General features: G+C 40.1%; 1 protein-coding gene across 3 annotated transcripts in view; it reads left to right on the forward strand.

Annotated features, from left to right (window-relative positions):
• The window catches only part of LOC109952770 (C-Jun-amino-terminal kinase-interacting protein 1-like), a 76,002-nt gene that overhangs the window by 53,062 nt on the left and 9,650 nt on the right, over nucleotides 1-13,290 (forward strand). For 2 of the 3 annotated variants that reach the window (XM_020588005.1, XM_020588004.1), the window contains 8 exons: nucleotides 2,854-3,417; nucleotides 3,560-3,814; nucleotides 5,054-5,129; nucleotides 5,222-5,388; nucleotides 5,478-5,581; nucleotides 12,081-12,191; nucleotides 12,301-12,371; nucleotides 13,104-13,202. In XM_020588005.1, coding sequence (XP_020443661.1) covers nucleotides 2,854-3,417; nucleotides 3,560-3,814; nucleotides 5,054-5,129; nucleotides 5,222-5,388; nucleotides 5,478-5,581; nucleotides 12,081-12,191; nucleotides 12,301-12,371; nucleotides 13,104-13,202 — 1,447 coding nt within the window. Of the gene's footprint in view, nucleotides 1-2,853; nucleotides 3,418-3,559; nucleotides 3,815-5,053; nucleotides 5,130-5,221; nucleotides 5,389-5,477; nucleotides 5,582-11,275; nucleotides 12,192-12,300; nucleotides 12,372-13,103; nucleotides 13,203-13,290 lie in introns of those variants that run through there. The other variant, XM_020588007.1, reaches the window with a different exon arrangement.

Below are 13,290 nucleotides of genomic sequence, written 5' to 3' on the forward strand. Positions count from 1 at the left end.
CTGTGGACCCTCTTTGCTAAAGCTGTAAATCTAATGAGTCTGTGTTTTAGTGAACCAGTCCCCCTTGATGTTAAACAGTGCTCCAGTTGGCTAACACAGTAAATACTGACCAGTGATTCAGTGAACACATAGGGTGATATGTGGATATGTAACTACATAAACATAAACACAACTGTGAGATTAAAATATATAAACTTATATATGCTATATAATAAAAAACCCTAACTAATTTTATTCATTTCTATCTAAAAATAAAAATCACCCTAACATGAACAGCAAAATCATATCGGCTATAGTGGATGACATCAAGCAGGCAAAGTTTTTTTTCAATAATTCTGGACTGCAACCCAGATATAAGCCACACAACAGTTGTCAGTGGTCATTAGAGTGGTGTCACTGATGGAGAAGCCCCATATCAGGGAACATTTTATGGGATTTTTGGAGGCAGAGGAGTCCACAGGCCAGCAATTGACATCCATGATCCTGATGAGACTTGAGGAGTTGGGAATTCTTTTTGAAGACTGCAGAGGACAATCATAGGCTCTTAGAAAAGAATCCCCAAGCTCAGTTTGTGCCATGTGGGGTGCATACATTGAATTTAGTTGTGTGTGATGCCGCTAAGAGATCTGTTGATGCTATGAGTTACTTTGGTGTCCTGCAAAATCTTTACACGTTATTTTCAGCCTCCTCCCAAAGATGAGCCATACTGAAGAACCATGTGAGCATCACCTTAATGATGTGGTCAGAAACAAGGTGAGAGAGCAAGGTCAAGAGTGTCAAGCCCAGGTACCAGGGAGCTGCCGTGAGAGAGGCTTTAATTGAGGTGAGAGACAACACCAAAGACCCTGCTATAAAGGCTGAGGCCCAGTCTTTGTCTGAGGAGGTGGGGTCGTACCGCTTCAGCATCTGCATGGTTGTTTCGTATGACATGCTATCTGCAATACAGCATGTCAGCAAACCTATGCAGTCTCCAAATATGCATGTGGACCTAGCTGTGAGTCTTTTGAAGAAGACTGAGTGAGGTCTCCAGAGCTACAGGGCAAGCAGCTTTGTGACTGCACAGATGGCGGCCAAAGACATTTGTGAAGAAATAAATGTGGAGGCTGTTTTGAAACAAAAAAGGCTGAGGTCCACAATGAATCACATGATGAGCCTTTCAGTGATGCCCTTAGGAAGTTGGAGGTTGGATTCTTCAATGTTGTTGTTGATGCAGCCATGTCAGTCATCAGGGAGAGGTTTACTACATTGGAAAATGTGGAAAACAAATTTGGAGTTTTGACAAATTTCCCAAGTCTTGCAGATGAGGAGCTGGCAGAGCAATGCAATGCACTAGGCACAACACTGCACTTTGAAGGGCACTCTGATTTGGACAGTAGAGAGCTTGTGCGGGAAATAAAGAACTTTCCTCACCTGCCATCAAAAACCATGAGCCTCCTTGAGCTCAACGCTTTTCTGCAAGATAAGGATCTATCAGAGATCTACCCTAACTTTTGGACTGCTCTCAGGATTGTACGTACTCTGCCTGTCACTGTGGCTCAAGCAGAGAGGAGCTTTTCAAAACTGAAGTTGATCAAGTCATACCTGAGGTCAACCATGTCTCAGGAACGGCTCACTGGCCTTGCTATCATGAGTATGAATCACTCAATAGAGGAGCAGATTTCATATGATGACATTATTGATGATTTTGCATCAAGGAAGGCCAGAAAGGTCCGATTTTAGTTTTAGTTTGTGTTTTCTGTTTTTAGTGCAGTGTAATAAGATTTTCTTTAGTGTGATTTGTGTGATGAAGGATTTGTGCTATTTAGAATATTTATTCTATATTTTATTTGTATATTATTCTTTTATAATAAATATAATATTTTATATTATTGTTGTTCTCTGCTCTTGTTGTATTCTGATTGTACATATTTTTGACAACTTTTTGTATACAGAGTATATTTAGTTCTGATAACTTATACTGTTTTGTGCAGAATTGTGGTTTTCAAATGTTCTGTTGATAAATTTGTGCAATTGAGAAAGAAGTTTGTCTTATGTTGTTACAGTAAAACATCACTGTGCAAAATTTAGTGTTTTTTTTCCTTGGGGGGGGCACTCAGAGGGGGGTCTCGCCCGATTGATTGAGGTGATGCACCTCAGCTGTGTTGACGAGCTGAGGACGGAGAGAGAAAGGGGGAGAGAGGCAGGTCGCGCCAAGCGGACCTGACAAAAATCCAGAATAGAATTTAAAGTTCTTTTCCTGACATACAAAGCCCTTAATGACAAGGCTCCATCATATCTTAAAGACCTTGTAGAGCCTTATCATCCTAACAAAGCACTGTAGGTTTACTTGTGGTTCCTAGATTCCACAGAAGTAGAATGGGAGGCAGAGCCTTTAGCTATCAAGCTCCTCTCCTGTGGAACCAACTCCCAGTCTCAGTTCAGGAGGCAGACACCCTCTCTACCTTTAAGAGTAGACTTAAGACTTTCCTTTTTGATAAAGCTTATAGTTAGGGCTGGATCAGGTGACCCTGAGCCTTCCCTTAGTTATGCTGCTATAGGCCTAGACAAATACAGTAAAATTGTATTGAATTGCTGTCATCGCAATCATTGGCCACTGAGCACCTGCACCTAAACCCAAAATGAAATATATAGGTATATGTGAAATATATTTCAAATAGCTGAATCACTGTTAACTCATCTGGTGTAATTGCCTATAATTTGTATAAGTCACTGCAACTTTTGATGGAGAAGATTCAGACTGCTAAGTGAAGTAGATCAAAATACTTTTGTCTACATTTTCTTCTCAAGATTTTTATAAGCAATTTGTTAATGACTTTGTTACTCTATATATCTATCTATATTTTGTCTTCTTAGGCCAAAACCATGACAGGACCCAGGACCATCCTCCTGTTCTCTCCCAGTCCAGCAGCGAGGGGGGATCCAACAGAATGTCCCTCAGCTCAGACACAGAGGGTCCCCCACCAGGACCTCTGCATCCCTGTGTGTCTCACCAAGCCAACCCTCACATCAGCGAAGAGGAGGGGGAGGGAGATCCAACTCCCTGTATAAACGTCGAGAACAGTTCAACCCATTGCTTTGCAAATAATGAAAAAACAGGGATGGACTGTACAAAGCTGGATACAGGGAGAAGGAAAGGTGACAGTAATGCTGAGGTGGATGGCACCAAATCTCTCACTCAAGAAAATTTTGTAGCTGCTTGGACTGTCCCAAAGAGTGAAGCTACAGTAGAGATGAATTATGACTTTGTCAAATACACACTGGTGGTTAATAAACATGCTCAGTTGGAGCTGGTCAAACTCAAGGACTGCTTGCACAGTTACAACGAGCAGAATGATGACAGCGATGCAGAAACAGTCTATCAGTCTGCCAATGAAGAGGAAGCTCCAGAGTATGAGAAGGAGAGGAACAGGTTGCAAGGTACCGATAAAATTTCAAATGGCTATAAATGAAATCCTTGAGTTAACAAGCATGGTAAACCCGGATTACCTCTAATTTCTTACTCTTTGCATGATACTTACATTCTTGTTTCTTGCAACCTTCGCTTGTTTTCTGCTCTAAGAGAGGAGGAAAGAGGAGGAAAAAAGAAGAAAGGAGAAGGAGATGAAGAAATGGAGGGAAGAAGATGTGAAGAGGAGGAGGGAGGAGGAAGTAAAAAGGAGGAGTGAAGTTGTAGCAAGAATCTGCAAGCAGACCAAGGTAACATCAACCCTAACTTCTGAGGAAGAAGAGTCTAAGAGAGGAAGGGCTGGGGCTCCCAGAAGTAAGAAGTTTCTCAACCTCTTTGCCAACAAAAGCAGCCAAAATAGCGCCACAGGTTTGTATATTCTCTAAATACATTGTTTAATCAAAAATAAATCATAATAAATAACATATGATAAGATGAACCTTTATTGGTCCCACAAGTGGGAAATTCACAATGCTACAGCAGCACAAGGATATAAACAAGGCACTGAGTAATGAAGAGTAAAAAAGTAACAGACAGGTATTAATAATAGAATGCACCATCATGCACTTGGGGTGAAGCTGCCCTTTGCTGTCTAAGTCTCACGTGTGGGGTGGGAGTCCGAGCTTGGCTAACATCCTCCTGTCAGCCACCACCTGTACTAGATCAGGGGACTTCCCAGGACAGAAATAAAAGTAAATAGTAGTCACAGTAGGCAATCTGTTAATATTCACATGTCACCTGTACAGGTAACTAGTGAAAGTTGCTTTCTGCATATGCATCATGGTTCACCTTTGTCATTTTATGTTGTACAGACAGTGAAGACTAATAGAGATAATATAATTAGATTATCAGTAGGCACTGGCATACCAAAACAATCCAAGAAATACATGGTATAGTCTTGACTGAGTTCATGTCCCAGGTCATCTGTCTATATCCTTATTTTAGCTGAAGCTTCCACTGTGACTGCCTTCCACTATCAATATTTGAGGTCTTAAATGTAGAGAAATCTAATATATGTTGAGCCTAAAAATATATTTCAATCAACCAGCATTTTTTATTTTCAAAAACACATTGGAAGCAGTTAAATTAGTTACTGAAAATATAAAGTGGAACAACGATCCTGACTTTAGACACATCATCTAGTGTAGCCTAATAATCAAACTGAATTGCCATTTTGTTCCATTTCTGTGAATCAGCCTGCCATTGCATTTATGGTAAAATATTTTTGTTTGTTTTTCCCTTAATTCTTAGCAAAAGATGAGAAGAGCACCAGGCTTTCTTTAAATCAGTAAACAAACCTGAGCTATACGGTGTAGGACCTTTTAGCAGGGTTCCTAAATTGATGGTGTGTGATCAACCCTAATAATTTTATACAACCAGAAGTCAGAATGGGAGCTCTAAGCATTATAGTGTTGGTCATTTGAGTTTTCTTGTTCACTTTAAAAATGATTTTGAATAATCATACCCTTATAATTTTACATTAAAATACATCACTCAGTAAATTTCAGTCAAACTCAAATCACATTTTTTTCATTAAAGGATGAATATGACACAAAAGACAAACTGTAAGCTACTGACTGTGAATAACATCAATGCTGTGTCATTCAGGTGCTGGGTCATTTGGTGTGTTTTCCTGTGTCTTGGATGGAGTGGAGAGACAGCAGAGCCACAGAGCTGTCTACAGGTTTACACATATGAACAAACCCAAACTAATTTTGGCATGTCCAAATCCAGGCATTAGACTGAAATATGCACATTTTTTATGCCTGACTTTAGGTTTGTCCCTCGGCATGCAGATGAGCTTTATCTAGAGACAGATGACCCGGTGTTAATGCTAAACCGTTCTGAGGACCTGTGGTGTCAGGGTTACAACATGAGGACTGGAGCTACCGGCATTTTTCCTGCCTTCTACGCTGTCAAGGTGGCCAGAGATATCAGTGAAGGTACAGTGCAAAAGATGGACTGATACTGCAGAGTATCATTATCAAAACTGATAATTTAAGATGTTTTTTCTTCTCCTTTCTTCTCATAGTCCAGAAAGCTGGTTGGATAGAGCAGTTCCTGGTACGATTCCTGGGTTCAGTTCAGGTCCCAGTCCACACAAGCAACAGCATACTGTGTGCTGCAATGCAGAAGGTACACAAACACCACCACTACACAACAAAACCGCATTGTGAACGCTGATTATCCAGCCAATGTGGCAGCTAAGAGCTGGTTATGACAAATTATCAGTGCTTTAAAAAGCCTCTCCTTTTATATTTTAATATTTCTAATTGTTCTGGTTTCCCCTCAGCATTAGCAGACAGCTGTTTTCAGCCAGAAATCAGAAAATGATAGCTATATTCTAACTGGCACATTTCTCAGCAACTACATTTTCTTATTATTATTTGTCTGTCTCTGCTTGTTTTATGTTCACGTTATAAAAAAAAAAAGGGGGGGGGGGTCCAATATAACAGTGAGATGTAAATGGTTTGAAGTTAGTCAGTTCTCTCTGTGAGGTTTGTTAGAATAATTGAAAGTGAGAGAACAAAGTAAGAATCTGGGCTACAATTTGTAACACAATACCTTACAACAACCTACTACCTATTTATTCTTCTTATGCTTGAGACAAAAAATTTCTCCCAGACTAGAAACATTGATCTTTGAGCTGGCTAGTTGATGGGTGGTGCACCACCTCAACATCTTCACCGGCTTCAGTTTCCTGGAGAACAAGATTAAAATAAAGTGGTGAACAGTGTATTTTATGTTTCTGACTGATCAAGGGTTACCAAAGCTTGTTCTAAACTGGCTGATGGATACTTCTGTATTTACTATGCTGCACAAGGTCACCATAATACCATGTTATGTACAGTAAGTAGCGCTATACCTGCTGCAGCAGTGGCCATGCGCTTTCTGTAAATCCTTCACTGTGACCAAACGTTACACCACAAGGCTGACTGCTTTAACTCCAGGCTACATTTTTAATAATTTGTCTTCAACGATGTTTCACTTTGTGTTTTACATTTTACTTTTACTCTGTAGCAGGTTTGGCTCACTTTGTGACATAGAATGGAACTTCACTCATTACTGTGAAAAATAATAATAATAATAATAATAATAATAATGCTTATGTATTTGTGGATTCAATGAAATAGTACGATGTAGGTGAATAATTAAACACTTGCTTTGCTAAACCTGCAAAACAATAACTGTAAACTCTAAGTGCAGGCTATAAATACTAGCTGTATAAAAATGCAAAATTAGTTGATGAAAAACTGTAACAATATTTTATTTGTTATTCTTTATTGGTATTAGATTTAGTTAGTCAATGAAGTCAGCTGTCTAACTGTTACACAGGACTTATTTAGCATGAATTTTGGGTGAGTTAAAGACTTTTCCAAATGAAAAAACACATGGTTGACCGAGTAATTGTGTCAACCCACTCACTTTCTTCACTCCAGAAGAAAATGCTCCTCTAATGTGTTTTGGAGAAATTCTGGAAGAACAATTACAAAGTCGTTTTACTGCAAAAATTCTGAGTGTAGCAATGCAAAACTACACAGTACTCAGATAGTGCAAACCTACCTACGTCCCTACCCTCTGGCCGGAGGTTAAGATGTGTGAAATGCAGGACCTCTAGACTGAAAAACTCTTTCTTTCCCTCTGCCATCAGACTCCTAAACAGCTGAGGAGTTTATTACCAGGAAATACATCATGTACTGATGACCTGTACTGTTTACATTCTCAGTTTGCACCTGCATAACTGCACATTGACTGTTGACTGCTGCACATACAGATCCCATGTAGCATACATTCTCTTATTATATTCTCATATATTTTTATTATATCTTTACATTTGCTGCTTAAAGTGCCTTAGATTTTGTGTTACTTATTCATCTACTTTATATTTCATTTGTATTATGTGGCATTCATGTGGACGGCAAAGTAAGAATTTCATTGTACAGGGAAACATGTTTCCTAACTGTGCATATGACAAATAAACACTTTGACCCGTGACCTTTGACCTCCACCAATTCAGATTACAGTCCCCTTAATGCCATATTCCCATGATAGCCTGACCCTCATAATATCATCCCTTGACCATGAAAACCTGTTCCTAGTATTAATAATCACACGGATATCAGTCTATTGTTTGAAAATTATTAAAATGATAGACTTGAGCAACTGCTAAATACCACGGATGGCTACATAAATGTCCCGTGCAGACTAAAAAACAGTCCTTCATAGAAACACAGAAGTCACACCATTTGGCTGCGTGTAAGTTGACTTTAGAGTCTGTTTTACAATTTGCCTCCTGCTTCACTTATTAGCTCCATTTGTCTTCACTCCAAGTGCTCTGTAGCGCAGTCGTACACCTTCGCCACAAGGAAGCTCCCACATACTGTCATTAACCTTTCCAATTACTCAGAATGGTGAAGAATAATTATTTCTGTCAAGGGCAGGGGTCATGTTTTAGCCAGCATTTGCTGGTTGGTTGTTTTGTTAACAGCATAATGCAAAAAGTAATGAATGAAATTTGATGACATTTTTATGACCCACAGAACAATTAGACCGTATGTGAGCCCCCTAATGGCCAGGGTGCGTAGCTGCACTTCTAAGCACTCCGAGCACATAGGAAGACAAATCACCGGGTTAGCGACAGCTGCCTATTCATTGTCAATGGAAGCCGAATGCTGTCACTCAGTCCACCCTGCTGCGGGAGAGAAAGACTGAAGGAGCCCAGTGAGGCGATGGCCCAGAGCTGGGGAAAGCTCTTGTCTATGCAGGGACAGCCGGGCGAGAGCCTGATGGCAGAAATTTGAACCCAGCTCCAAGCTGTTATCATTTTCATCTGGACTGGGATTTCGCCTATTTAAGATTTTACTTTTTTTTCTGCCATTGTCACCAAGTGCTTGCTCAATGGGGATTTGTTGGGTTTTTCACAATAATAATAATAATTTCTGCCCTGAGATGATTTTTGTTATGATTTGGCACTATACAAATAAAACTGAATTGAATTGAACCATTTACATTGGGAATATGTGGTCAGTCTATCCGAGTAACACCAACTTTGTTTTGAATTCAGACATTTTCAGAGATCTGAGTGCTCGTTATCTAACCAAGCTGGCAACAACATCTGGTTCATAGCACAGTAGTCTGTCGGCAAGGATGCCATGTGCCGCGTGTTCTTTTATGAAGAATAATCGGAGTCAAGTATCACTTTTAAACATTTATTATCACAATTGAATAGACTACCGAATAAAGCAATTTACAGAGCTCTGGGTTCCGTCTCTATCTGAAGCCCTGACCCTAAACAGCAAAACTGTTCAATCTGACTTCGGGACAGAGGAATGCCTTTCTTCCTGGAACCCAATCTTTTATACAATTTTTGAAATGTGCAAAAGCAGGTTGACCTGGTGCCTCTCGTGCTGTTCCATTGGTCCATCCATCCATTCCCAAGGTCCCTTCTGCTCCAATGAATAAAGACAGTTACCTAGAGAGGGAGGAAGACCTGACACTGCCTGTGTGAAAATAGCTATTTTACCAGGCAGCCGTTTCTTCTAGGCCAAAATCTGACTATAACCTTGGTGTAAATCTTAGTATCTTATCAAACCCTAACTCCCCTGGCTTCAAAGCTCAGAGGGAATAATAAGCCAAAAAGGCAACAAATCTAATGAAAGCCTGTGGGCTTGTCCACTATGGTAGGACTCAAGATTGCAGACCCAGGTGCTAGTGAAAAGAAAAGGGTTTAATGGAGCAAAAATACAAAGTAACAACATAACAGGGTCCATGTACATGTACAATCCGGGTGGAGTAGAGATGGTGGAGAAGACCAGGACAACCAGGGGAGTAGGCAGGCTAACAGCAGGAACCAGGAGAGTAGGAGAATGAGGACGGACAGGTGAATAGACAAGCTAACCAAGGGGACAGGCGGACGAAAAGGGAAATCCACAGCACAGGAACTGTCAGCGTGGATAACAAAAGAACGTCTAGCTAACCACATGAAAAAAAAAACAAACTCAGAGATCCACAGCACAGGAACTGTCAGCGTGGACGTATAACACTTAACATATAACCAACGTACAAAATGCGATACACAGCACAGGAACTGTCAGCGTGGAAAACAAAATGACGTACAAATTACATACCACAACAATAGGGCTGTTACGGGGTATGCACGTTAATGCTCCAGCGATGGCAGAGCATCTGCCAGAGGTATAAATAAGGTAGGAGGGTGATTACAATAATGCGCCCCAGCTGTGCACGGTAACCCACAAGTCACTAAGTACAAAATGTGACACAGCTGAGGTGCTGATCCTGCAAGAAGAGCGAGCAGGAGAGAGAGAGGCAGGTCGCGCTGAACGGACCTGACAACTACTTATTTTTTCATTATTTTAGTGAACATATAATTGGGTGAAAAGTAACTACAAAAACGTATCTGTGACATGCAAGTATGTGAACTTATGTATTCTGAAATATAATCTTAACTATTCCTTTTCTAGTATGATGAATAGTTATACACAAACAAAGTGAACACAGGTTAAATAAACAACAGTCATGGTGTCAATCTTCTACTAAATAAGTACTTAATTCAATCAAATGTTAGAACCAATCCCAGAGTATAACTTTGTTAATAATTTTACCCAACACATACTTCCAGCTGCACATTATAGCTGCTTTCCCACTGTGGGAACCTAATGAGCAGCACACCCTATGCTTCATTTAACCATCACTTGGCAGAACCTCACAGATTTACATGGACCATCCTACTTTGCTTTTCCAGTTTTTTCCTGTGTCTGTCTCTGTTTAGAAGAGGGGCTGTGCTCCTCTCACACACTCACAGATGAGCACAGGACATGAAGGATCACGCCATAGTGCAACAATCAGACGGTACCAGAGACTGGTGGAGCTGTTTATCAGACAGCAGACCATAGACTGGCAGAAATGTAATATCTTCACTGCTTTGCCCATGGTCCACTCACAGAAGTCCCTGTTTTACCCCTAAACTAATGACTGAATGTTTCTCATGTTTATCATTTTTCTTGAATAACCTCCAGATATTGATATCAGTATCTGGGTACCAATGATGCCAGCAAGATTCCAAATTTGAGCAGCAGGTTTTCATGGTCAAGCAATCATTTGAGGGCCAAACTATCATGGGAGCATTGCTTTTATGGCATTATGGGACAACTGAGTTGAGGTTTGCATTCCCTGAGTGTTTAAAAGTTTAGTTTAAAATATTCCTGGATCTGGATGATGATCTAATCTAATCTAATGATCCGGATCAGCACCAAAGTCTAATGGATTGTTCCCACCTCTCCAAAAATCTCTGGTTAAATGTGGTGTCAATAGCTTGCACCTGTGCTGGCGAGCACACCTGATTGCTTGTCATAATTGTCAGGTTGGGGAGGGGAGTGTCTCACAGCTGAAGACTTAACAATGTCATAGTATTTTTCCCCCATTATACCCATAGATCTGAATCAAAACAGGTCAGCTGCCATTTTATCACTTTTCTTGTGATGAGAAGGAGAAAAAGAAATGGATACAGTTGATTAGACAACTCATAGTATTTTTAATTTAATGAAATAAAACTTATAAAAGGCATCGTTTTGCCACCTTGTAATGTAGCTAGCTAGTTACCACGAAGTTAACATAAACATTACACACTGACACGGTTTACACCGATGAAAGTAACAACAAAAGTTGGAAACTAATAAAAAGGGGTTAGTTAGGCTATATACTGGAATAAATTTAGTACTACATGTAATAAAATTTTAATATTATGCCACCAGGCAGAACAACAACACTGACTATTTGAATCAAAAAGCTGTCTCTTTTTTTTACCCTCAGTGATGCCTCACAAAAGAAACTGTTATTGTGTAGAGGAGGACAATGTCCACCAGTAGGGTCTGGGGGAACCGGGACCCAGAAGTGGTATGTTACATCACATTTAACAGACTGATAAGCAAACTTAGCACCTGCAAAGGGCCCCCTTGGCCACTGGAAGGATCCCCAAACATGGAAACATGGCTTTTACTTAAGTTAACCTGAGTGTTGGGTGGTTAACCTTCTAGGCCTTTTTAGGCCAGTTTTAGTCTTTATTCCCATGAAACCATGTAACTTACAATTTAAGAAGCAAGTGCAGTCGTTCAGAACAGCTTATCAGATAGTTGAAGAACTTCAGTAATCCCCTCCATCCACACCTTTTTAGAGGAAGTGTCCAACCATTGCTGTAATCTTATGAACCCAACAATCAGCTTGTGTGGAGGTGAAAGGAGCCAGGCTTTGAACTTCTCTTTCTAGCTCTTTTTTCTTTCTTTTCACAACTACTTTTAATGTACAAAACCCAATGCAACATTATCTATGTTTTCCAGGAGATACTATTGAAAATGTAGACTTCTGAACCTTATTTCCCAGTATTTAAACAATGTTGCATCTCCCCTCTCTCTAACAGCTGGCTTTTCATGCCACTTTCCAGTGTGGCCATTCAGGACCATTGTAAACATTTGTCTTTCCCAGTATTACCAGACAAAAAGTAGTTTGAACTCACTTTGATTGAGCATAAACCAAACCTAGGACTGGTCTAACACTAAAACCAGTCAAAATATCTTGTCAAAAGTAGGTTTATTTGTTGACTAACTATTTGTGTTAACAGGTAGCATGTAACAGGCGGTCAACAGGTCAGCCTCCTTCAGTTTGTGTGCTGGAGGTCAGTGTGAGGGGTGTGAAGATCAGTGTCCAGGATCAGTGCCACTCTGCTCACAGGGTACATGCACTAAAATCTAACTACATATTTACACTATCTAACTGCCTTCCTCTTTGAGTCTCACACATTCAGACTTTCCATTTCTGTCTGATGATTCTTTCTTTGACAGGGGGACCAGTGTTTCCATTTTTTCCAGTTGAAGAACATCTCCTTCTGTGGCTGCCATCCAAAATACAACAAGTGAGTTGAACTACATGAGGAATTACTTGATATAATCAATTCCCACACTTGCATGAGACGTATATTAAACAGTGAAGGCTCAGTAATAGCAGAAGAGGAACCAAAAGCACAACTCAGACATAGACTGGTAAAGAGGGCAGTCCACTCAAAATCAGGCAAGCAAACAAAGGAGGGCAAGCTGATCGAATATATTAGGCACTAAATCAGGGCAGAAGAAGCAGGCAGAGAGGTGAAAATGCTGGAATCAGTCAAGCAGAATGAGAAGGCTGGAGGGTTCAAGTAGATGCACAATCTAGCAACTGGCGAGTGAATGTGGCTGGGGAAGTAGATATACATGACTGAGACTGAGACGGCAGATGGTGAAGTGATAAGAGTGGTGGGAACACTGGGGTTAGAGCAAGGCAAGTGGAGGTGGCTGGATCTGTAACGACAGGATAGTCAAAAATAAGAAGTGATAATCATTAAGACACTAAACTATGTTAAATTGTACCTTTTCTCACAACATGTCTAGTGGCATTACAACTTAATAATGATGTAAAATGCACAAATTTAAGCTTAAAGATTTTTTTTACTGACTGTATTTCACCTAAAAGTAGATATGGTGACTTTTATCGCTAGTGCTAATTTTGTTATCACTACCTCCTTGCTTGAATACATGGTTTACTACAGCAGGCTGCCTCAGTAATATATTTGTAAGTAACACTTTCTGTAATGCTTGTTATTGTACTGCAGTTACTTTGGTTTCATCACCAAACACCCTGACCAGCAGCGCTTTGCCTGTCATGTGATGATGTCAGAGACAACTTTACATCCTCTTGCTGATTCTTTAGGGTAAGACCTAGTGTGTTGTATTTTATTGTATCATATCATTTATATATCATTTATATATATATATATACATACTTTATGTATGTGTGTA

The sequence above is a fragment of the Monopterus albus genome, unplaced genomic scaffold, assembly GCF_001952655.1.
Source record: "Monopterus albus unplaced genomic scaffold, M_albus_1.0 scaffold494.1, whole genome shotgun sequence".
NCBI lineage: Eukaryota > Metazoa > Chordata > Actinopteri > Synbranchiformes > Synbranchidae > Monopterus > Monopterus albus.